Source organism: Bidens hawaiensis, unplaced genomic scaffold, assembly GCF_021521415.1.
Source record: "Bidens hawaiensis isolate Kalapana, Puna unplaced genomic scaffold, B.hawaiensis_p1.1 tig00012834_1, whole genome shotgun sequence".
Lineage (NCBI taxonomy): Eukaryota > Viridiplantae > Streptophyta > Magnoliopsida > Asterales > Asteraceae > Bidens > Bidens hawaiensis.
The window spans coordinates 75,698-86,200 of NW_027492070.1; the positions used below are offsets into that span (position 1 = coordinate 75,698).

The 10,503-nt window shown below is 43.9% G+C and overlaps 1 protein-coding gene across 1 annotated transcript; it reads right to left on the minus strand.

Moving 5' to 3' along the window:
• Positions 1 to 6,780: 6,780 nt before the first annotated feature.
• LOC143542335 (akuammiline synthase 1-like) lies at positions 6,781 to 7,443 on the minus strand. Its single transcript, XM_077034944.1, has one exon. The coding sequence runs from the start codon at positions 7,441 to 7,443 to the stop codon at positions 6,781 to 6,783; it is 663 nt and encodes a 220-aa protein (XP_076891059.1).
• Positions 7,444 to 10,503: the final 3,060 nt, after the last annotated feature.

Consider the following 10,503-nt stretch of genomic DNA (forward strand, 5'->3'; position numbering starts at 1 on the left):
CTTCCACAGAATTTGGTGAGCGATAACGGCACCAACTTTGCTGACCAGAAGCTGCAAAAGTGGTTGAAAGAACTTCAAATCACCCACACCTTTACCTCAGTGGCACACCCGCAGGGTAATGGTGAGGTGGAAAGAGCAAACAAGAGCATCGTCGACGGCGTAAAGAAAAGACTCTTGGAGCATAGATCCGGCTGGGTGGACGAAGTTCCACATGTCCTTTGGGCGAACAGAACGCTAAAAAAGGCAAGCACGGGCGAAACCCCGTTCAGCCTCACCTATGGCACTGAAGCCATGGTCCCGGTCGAAATTGGTCTACCCTCACCAAGAGTCATAACTCAACCAGAAGACAATGATGCGGAAAGACGGTTAGACCTTATGCTAACCGAAGAACGCAGAGACTTAGCCGCAGCGCGTGAAGAGAACTACAAGCGACAAATGCAAAAGTACTACAACACGCGGGTAAAACTCTGCAACTTCAATGTCGGAGACTACATACTGCGTAACAACGAGGCTTCGAACCAAGAGCGCCCAGGAAAGCTGGCCCCGATCTGGGAAGGGCCATACATCATTAAAAAGGCTTTGGGAAATGGCGCATACCGGCTCGAAAGGCTCGATGGCACTCCCATCCCAAGAACATGGAATGGAGTTCAATTACGCAAATGTTACATGTAGATCAATTCCAAACTTGTAAAGAAAAGGCCTAGAGCCACTTCTAATGGAAATGATTCTCCTTTATCACATTGTGTTGATAGCCTTACCTTTATACTTATGAACTGACCACACTGATATGCCGGTATTCACCGCATAAATAAGTGTGGGAGGAAGTAAGTCGTTGCGTGTGGAAAGCGGCACAACCCGCATAAACACAAAAACAGTAAATATTTCTAAGGGGAAGATGAGGAAAACCTTCACGCAGGTCAGATATAGGTAAAGTTTGGTCATTCTACTAAGTGAAAGTGACGGGTGTACCCGCACAATCATGATAGAGGAAACAGAACATTAACCTATTATCCAACACGCGTCGAAAGGTTAACTTATTCAAAACACTTAGAAAATTGCTAAGTTAAACTAAAATATGCATAAGCAAATCATATAAGGTTTACAGGGCAAGGCGTTAACAAAATATTTATATTCACAATAAAAATTCAAACATTACAAGAATGGCTAGGTATCTACCCGCCTACAAAATTACAAATCTATCCTAACGGTTGGAAGGGATCTCAAGGTTCAAGCTTTGAGGAAAGCCTTGAGAACCGCTAGCCCGTCATCAACAGCCGCAATTTCGTTCACCTTCTCCACAACCGGATGCGGGAAGGCAGCATACTGGTTCACAGCTTGGTCGTAGGCAGCTTCAGTGTCTACATCGTGTAAAGGAAAGTTGGAAGGCGGGATGCCCTTCTCTGCAAATCCTAGACCAAGCAGAAAACCAGCCTTCTCCCCGTCCTCATGAGAAGCGTTGAGGGCTGCACTCATGGCATCGTCATAAGATGTGTTCGCGAAAATCCGATGCACAACCTACAAAGAAAAAAAAAATATATATATATATATATCAAAACCTTTTCTAAGTATAAAGAAAAGCGTAAAGCAAAGGAATTATGAAGTTATGCGTACCTGCGGCAACGCTTCTCGTAGAAGCCATTCCTTGGTGATCAGAGCTTCTTGGAGGGTAGCTTGAGCTTGATCGCGGGCGCGTTCGGCTTCATTCTTGTTGAGGTTGGCAAGCAACACATCCCTAGCAGCAGCCTCTTCAACGCCCTTGAGCTTGCGCTCAGTGCGATCAAGCATACCCTTCTGATCCAGGAGCTCTTGGAGCTTCTTGGCATCTTCTAAAGCCAAAGCATCATGAGCCTGCTGAAGCTTCTCTAGTTTGGCTTTGAGCTCTTCGTTCTCAGTGCGCAGAGGCTCAGCAACGGCTTCAGCTTTGGTGGCCCTCTCGATCGCATTACGCGCAGTTTCCTTGGCCAACCTAAGTCGTTCGTTAACAGCTTGGGTAGCCTTGGAACGGGCCTCATGCCTGGCCTGGATCTCGACCTCGAGGTCCTTGAAGACCTTCTCTTTCTCCGCAGCAATGGCGGCGAGCTTCTTGTTTTCCTCCCACAGCGAACGCGCCTGAGCCACCTCCAGACGACGCGCAGTCTTTAACTTGTCGTTTTCACGACAAAGCAACTCGACGCGCGGCTGCATCCGTGCAAGGAGGATTCAAAGCTCATTGGACAGCCTACCCTCCTGGTAGCTGGCCATTGCCTCCCCCAACGCACCGCTTGGGGCGGCATGACGCGCCCAGTCGACGCAGTCCGCAGCCGTTCGGAGGGTCGTTCCCCGGCGGATATTCCACCGTGGAGCGTACACCTCATTGGAATCCGAAACTGCAAAAACAAAAAACAGTTAGGAAAAAAATGACAAAAATGGATAATAGGCCAAAATAACCCCACGCACCTGTAGGGTCGATAACAGGCCGGTAGCCGCCGAACCCATCACCCGAACCTAAGGAATATCCATCCAAGAGGTCAAGGAGATGGGAAGGAGGCAAAGATTGGCTAGAGGTCCCAACCCCAAACATACCTGAAGAACCGGCCACGGACGAGGTAATCGCTGACACCGGAGGGGGCATGGTAGAAGCCACCGTGGTAGAGACCATCGGAGGTGAACTCATTGGAAATGAACTCACAACCGTGGTCGCCGCTGCGGATGAGCTTGCAGAAAAAGTCACCGCGCGGCCCAGTGAAGGAGGTGGTAAAGATAGCACTGACGGCCGGCGGAGATGAAGTCATAACTGGAACAGTTGACTCAACAGTATGAGCAACTGAACCAACTCCAGAAACAGGCGCAGCCGCCTGGGTCATCGCCTCGGATAGGTTGACCAAACCTATCGTCGTGGGTCCTGAAGTACTTCCTCCCGCACCGCTCTGAAAAGTAGATACTTCCACTCCTGCATAAAGAACAAAATATTAAAAACAATGGTGAAAAGAAATGCGGGAAAGGTAGAAAATTATACTTACGGGTTTTCTTAATCTTGAAAAACCTGACGGGCGGAGACGAACCCGATAGAACTGGCCTCTTCACGCCAGTCACCGTCGCAACGCTTGGTTGCTCGGAGGTGACAGCCGTCTGAACCTCCGAGACAATGGTCTCGCCACCACCAAGGCCCCCCGCCGCCTCCTCGCTTTCAGTCTCGGAATCAGACTGATTTCCCAGGTCGACGACGGAGGTAACCTTCGCCTTGCCCTTCCCGCCAGCAGCCTTCTTCTTCCTCACAAAGAAAGGCCCATCTGCGGATTCCTCATCAGAAGATGACAAAATCTGAGGAATTCCAGCAGAAGTTTGAGCATGAAGAGGACGAGGATTAAAAAACTCCTTACCCGGCCGGGTGGCACTCAAAATTTCGTGGCCCGGCGGGTAGACTTCTACGAATCTATCCGCCGTTTGCTCCAGAATGGGCAACTCGTTCTCATCGAGATCACAAGTACCCAACCGTGCGGGACCACCAGTCTCCCGCGGATACAGGAGCGATTGCAAGTCATTCCCCTCTGAAATAAGAAAAGACAAGTGTTAGTAGAAAAACCCTAAAACAACACAAAAAGTGGGGCATACCGTAAGGAATAGAGCTCAAACCGTATTCAAGGACGATGGGTATTTGCGGCGTCCCAGATCCAGCATCCTTCCACACGCGGCTCATGCCGAGCATCACCATCCCAGACTCCGCGAAGCGATAAACCGTAGTCTGGATCTGGGAGATCTTGGCGAACCATTCCGCCTCCTGGTAATTGGAGGCGTGAAGGTTAGGGAGCGCCTTCCCGTTCTTGAACGTCATCGCGATGGGGACGACACGAGCGGAGATGTAGAAAAACTCCCGCTTCCAAGACCGAAGACTGCGCTCGGTAGCGCAGATCTTCAACCCCTTGATCCGAGTGACCAGGGTATACCAACCCTGGATGCACCTCCAGGAGTAGAAGGTCATCAGGCGGTCGACGCGGGGCTCGATGCCCAGAATGCAGCACACCCATTCAAAATGGCGAACCTTAGCAATCGCCATCGGGTGCACCTCCGTCAAATGCACACAGTGTTTCTCCAAAACACGGTATACGAACTTCGTTAATGGGAATCTGAGATTCCCATATATGAAGAATGAGGCATAAACCCCTATCTTGCCCTTAGGGGCATCATACACCGTCTAGTGGGGCTCCGGAAACTCAGGCTCGTAAGGCTCGAGCATGAATTTCTTGACGATATAGTGGTACAAATCGACAGAAAGAGTACACTGGCACTCGCCAGCAGTACTCTTATCGTCCTTATCAGACGTGGACGTCGGGTTCTCGAGGTATACATCGGACTCCTCGACGTTTACTTCGGGATCATGAGTAGAAGAAGACATGTTTTAGATGTTAGAGAGCGATTTCGAAAGAATGCTCGACGGAAAAGATGAGTATTCGCCGGAAATCGCTAAGAAGAAGAGTGAAGTGAAGGTAAGGGATGAGATGCACCCTCTACCCCCTTATATACTCATCGCAATGAATGCGATGAATTTAATGCGGAGGAGAGAAAGAGCGCAGGTGCAATGAAACGGCGACACGTGTGGATAAAGCAAGCTGGCAACAGGTGTCAGAATGTCGCGTGACATGAAACTCGCGCCCACGCGCCAGAAAAAGCGTCCTGATTGACCACATGCTGTCACGTCGTCATAACTTCCTGCACGTCCTGAAACCGTCAGAAGACGCCAACGTCCCTTCAGCCGTTTGGACTGTCCTTATCCTTTCACCAACTCTTCGAATTTCAGAAAGATTCAAAAAGATTCAAAAATAAGAGGGAATATTCCCCCTTACCTTGGAAGACAAGAAACCATAAGACAAGGGCTGGTACAGTGTCAAGGCGAAACCCTTCACGTACTTAGCACTTGCAGGGAATTGAAGCCAAGATACCTTGGAAAACAAGGAACCGTAAGACAAGTGCAGGTACAGTGTCAAGGCGAAACCCTTCACATACTCAGCACTTGCAGGGAATTGAACCCAGGAAGGATCTTATGGGTCATGCTTGCGGAAAGAGAAATAACACCTCCGCATGGCGGGAACGTTGAGAACTAGATTGTTTGAAGCTTCAAGGTGGAATTGGTGGTTTAACATAACTGATCACTATATCCAAAACTACCAAAACCTCGCTAAGAATCTATACAAATGAAACTCAACGCTCCCGACTTGCGAAGAGGTTAAACACCTACCCGCATCATAACCAAAGATCAGGCAGAAAAGTCGGGAATTTCTGCAAGTGACATTAGGAAAATGCGGGAAGAATCCCCACGGAAAACCTCAAAAAACAAAAACCCCACTTTAAAACCCCTTGCTTAAAGTCCAAAAGTTCACCTCACATTAACAATTCATGAGAAGAACAATGGACTGGGGGGACTTGAAGAGGTAGGTCCCCGCAAAGCCCAGTTGGACCCGCAAGACACACCTTGAAGAGGTACGTCTGCGCAAAGACCAGCTGGTTCCGCATGACCCACCATGCTCAGAGATGAAGAGCTTACGCGCAGTAAGCCAGCTGTTCCCGCAGGAAAACCTCCCCTGGTACAGTACCCTACCTGTTCCCGCAGCTGTGGGTACAAGCCAAGAAGGAAGGCTACCCGCACTAACAGTAAGGCTACACGCGTAAGGCACTAACTCTTAATACTTCAGCAATGTCACCTGAGGAAAGAATGAGCAAGGCGGGAATATTCCCGCCCAAAAGAGCCAGTCCGTACGCTTCTGGAAGATCTTTTGTACTATACCTGCCAAGGTATGGACAAAATAGACAAGATCTGACCAAAGCAGCCCATGAACCAATCACAGGGTGACAGCTCACCGACAATAGTACGAGGAGGAGCACGCTCCAGTACAAAATGTCACTATCAGCCGCTGCCTACCCACCAACTCCCATCGTGGCACGTACGTAGCCCGTAGTTGGTGGAAAAGGAATATTATACAGCTGGCCGTACCTGCTTGGAAACCTACCTTCGGCTATAAATACTCCAACACCTTGGAACGGTATGATATACTTCTCTAGCTATTTCTCTCTATATACACTTATATTCAGAGCAATCTAGTCTGATTCTCACGCCGGAGGGTGGTCACAAGGAGGAACCCCCCCCCCCTTCTCAGTGACGAGCTCACCGTGTCTGTTTTGCAGGTCGAGAAGAATAACCATCTTTGCCGGACCTAACCCTCGTGGGAAACATCTACTTAAACCTAAGATTATCCTTAATCTGCCGGGGTCATTTAGTGTTTCTTCAATTTTGAAAACTTTCCATGTCTTGCGTATCTAAAGTCACCCATGCTTCAATACCATCTCCGTTAGGAGTATCTATCAGATAGGAACCAGCTCGATATGCATGTCTTAACGTCATAGTTGAAACAGCCGGATTTCCCCATCCGAAATCGACTTTGTAATAAGGGAAACCACATAAGCTCGACATCAAAAAGATCTCTTGACCACATTTTCGACATCTTCATTAATCACAAAATTTGACAGAACCGAATGTTCTCTTTGTTGAACCAGTTGCACATGTTGTAGTCATTCAAGGTCTATCTTCTCTTTTCTTATCTTGGAAACCAACACACTTAATGAAGTTTCACTTTCATGTCTGCTTGTGACCAACATACCCGTGTTGTAATTTCCGACGGTAGTTTGGGGATGTTCTGGGACAATCTTGCTATGTATATTGGCGGCACTCAATAGAAAATATGGCTTAAAAGAAGATGACCTTGGGGTGGTTGCCGCCACAACGGTTTTGAAAATTAGAGAAGTCAATACTTAGACCCGTGTAGGATTGTTTATAGATAGTGTTGATCCACCTTCTGCAATGACCTTATTCTTGAGGTCACTTAATTTTGAATTGGGGAATAGGAACTTTCGGGTGACAGCATTGGGACGCCTCGGTAGCAAATCCACAATTTCAAGAGGAACAAAATTGGTAGTAGCTGGCAATTGAACATAATAAGGGTCAAGGGGCAGTACCTCTTTGTGATCAGTTGAGCCATAACGTGCCACCGAAGCCCAGTGACTAACAAATGAGCCGAGAGTACAGCCATCACCAACTTTGTGTGACAAACTGATTGCCACCGCCATTCCACCACATACAAAGTGATTGACTTGGACTCCCATAAGACTCTCTGTATAAGGAGAGTTTGGCCAGAACATGCCATCAACATAAAGTTGGCCAACATTGTCATTTTCATCACTAACATGCTGCAACATGTTCATTTGGCTATCGTGTTTGGCTTCAACAAACACAACCCCCTCATCGTCACAATCGATGTAAGGCGCGGTCGGTGTGTGTAATCTGCCGGCAAACGGATAGTATCGTGTTAGGATCTCTGACAATGATTTCTTCATCACCCGGACTTTGTCATCAGGGGTTAAGGTGTAGGTTTCATTGTTTGGGTAGTAGAGAATTAGTGGCATATACTCAGGCATGCTGCGTAGATCAAGCCCTGAAAGATTATAAGTCTTGAGATGAGATGGGCATGGAGAGGAGGGCTTGACTAATTCTCGATAAATAATAATGTGGGCTGCGTTCATCATCGCCAAACTTCAATGAAAAGATTTTATTGTTTTAGATATGCGTGTGTGGATCTCTAGTGTCACCCTCTCACCCTGTGTACAATATACATACATATATATATATATACACACACACAATTTGGAGACTTTAAAGATTCCTTCCCCATATAAAGTAAAGGCTTTGGCCGCCCTTTGATCCTTACTTCATGGACGGCATGCTATGCCTTGGTTGCTTCCATGTCCTTCCCAGAAATTTTGGATATATATATATATATATATATATATATATATATATATATATGCGATTTTCCGTATCTTTTATTCCTGGAAAAACACTTAATTAGAGCCACGAGATAGGCAAGGCTAATAGAGTATTGATATCATTGATCATTATCATGCATAACACTTGGTTACTTTGACTTGCATCTTAAAAAACCTATAAATAAGTACATTGAATATTTCAATCCCCATATGATCAATTTGTTTATCAAGAAATTAATAGGTCAACTCCTGGCACGTTAACCATTCGTGTAAATTAAACAACAAATTTTTGGATAAAAAAAGGTCCGAAAGGTCTGACAGTAATTTAAACGAGTAACTGCTCAATGGGTCAGAAAGATTGCTGAGTCATTTCAGAATTTTTTATGAGCTAGCCGGCCATATACAAAGTTTAAACATATGTACACACACAAATATGCATATTTATCTAGACCTTATACAACCATTAAAGAAATGTTGCAACCCTTCAGGAAACACTGCAACGCTTCGGAGATCTTGTGGATAACTTCCATCAAATTAGCCAACTAGCTTATAATTTCTATATACTTAATCGGAATACTTCCCCATAAGATGAAGCAGGTCCACTCTCACTTTCTTCTTCAAATAGTTGAAAGTGTTGGAAGTTAGAGAACAAAACAATTGATTTGAACTAAGATAAACACAAAAATCTTGATACCAATTTGTTCAAACTCGATACATTAGTCTATACCCTATGAACACGTACTTCCAATCCCAGACGTCTATGGAAAATTAAACAACCGATCAAACCTAATAACCCAATTACATTGTGACCGCTACAAATCTACAATTGTGACATTTAAACCTTTATACATAATAGTAACATATAATAAACTGCAGGTCCGGCGGCCGTGCAGCCCGTGCAACTGCACAAGGCCCAAAAATCAAAGAATGCAGGATATGCAATAGATAAATTAGATACATACAAAAATAAACTAAAAATGTCTTGTGGCTCACATGGTATACTCCATTGTGTACATAATGATGTTGAACTTAGGCTCAATTCCCAGTAACTGCACTCTTTTTTTCAATTTTTTCAGAACTTGTGTTGCATATTTTATGGGCTACATTCTTTTTCTTTTTATTGGTTGGATCAATTTCTTTGTTTGTATTAAGATCTTTTATCTTATATGTATATATAATATATAGTTTTTTAAAGCAAAAGCCCATAACTAAAGTTATAAAATTCGAATTTCATGTAATTCAAATAACAAAAAGTAATAGTCTTTTTGTCCAATAGACTAATCCGGTCATTTTTTTGGTTTCTCATAAAAAATAATTTCAATATATAGGGGCCAATATTTTTTCATTGCACGGGGCCTTGAGGTGCCCCGCATCCTCAAAGACGGCACTAAATAAAGCTACAAGTTGAGTTTCACTTTCAGAAAATAGTTCCAACCTGAAGGATCTAGTAAATATTTCTGCCATTTCTTCTTTGGTACTTAATTGATAAACATCAGTTCATGATTGCCAGCCAATTCAAGAATAAAATGATACATGATTCTAATATGTTTACTCTTTCTATGAAAATCATGACAGAATCGCAACATTGTTTTGACGAGCGTGTAGCAGACTTCCGATCTGTTCAAGTTCCATCTTCTGTTTTTTTATTTTGAAAACCAGCACACTTAATGAAGTTTCACTTTCCGACAGTAGTTTGGGGAAGTTTCGGGACCAAGTTGTTACGTATATTGGCGGGAATAGCAATGGACCGAATTATTTGCTCTCTTTATTTACCATTTTCCCTATCTTGCCCCTAATTGCCTAGATATATGCAATTGCATGGATGCCTTTTAAAATCGGTGAAGCTTTCTTTATGTAACCACGGATGCATGGTTTTGGATTAATGATCCGACATATTCGTTTTCGACTAATTTTGTGTGAAATTATATACCAAAAACTTTGTTTAGTTTTGATAGCTCTAGCATGACAGGACAAAACGGACTCCAATAAAAGTAAATTTCTTTTGTTGAAGGGCGGTGTTAGACAAAATCCCTTCGAAAGTCTCGTTGGCAAAAATACCGTTCAAATGGGTGATATGCATTGCGCTTAATTGGTCTAATCTTGAAACTCCGATCATCTTCTTGTCTCGTGTAGCTTTTCAAAATTGGTATAGAACAATGTATATAAATGATGCAAAAGTGTCATTATAAAGGGCGAGACAGAATTGGAAATACTTCAATTGCACGAAAACAAGCACTTTGATGTTAGTGATGTTGTAAGTTTTTCAGTAGATGCTTTGACAGTTTCACAACTGCCATGAAAAGATTAGAAACATAAACTTTTTCTCTTCCTTATAAATTAATATTTAAAAGAAAAATCAGGAATATAACAAGCAAAACGACTTAAACTCTTCCATAGGTTTCTATTGATACATGATATTGAATTAGAATTGATGAACACGCCAGAATAAAGGAAACAAGAAAACTATATATTATTGATGAACAAATCTGCTTTATATATAGCAGCAACAAGATAATGAGATGAACATTTAATGTAAAAAAATAGGAATTTGGAAAACAAACCATCACCATCCAGACTTAGCCTTATTGATATACATAAGTTCACTTGAACTTTGAAATTTAAATAAACTGATAAATACACCCAAAATCAAACACAATGTCTTGGGTTCATTCCAACGCGTACGCTTTTACCAACACACAAAATCAAATTTAG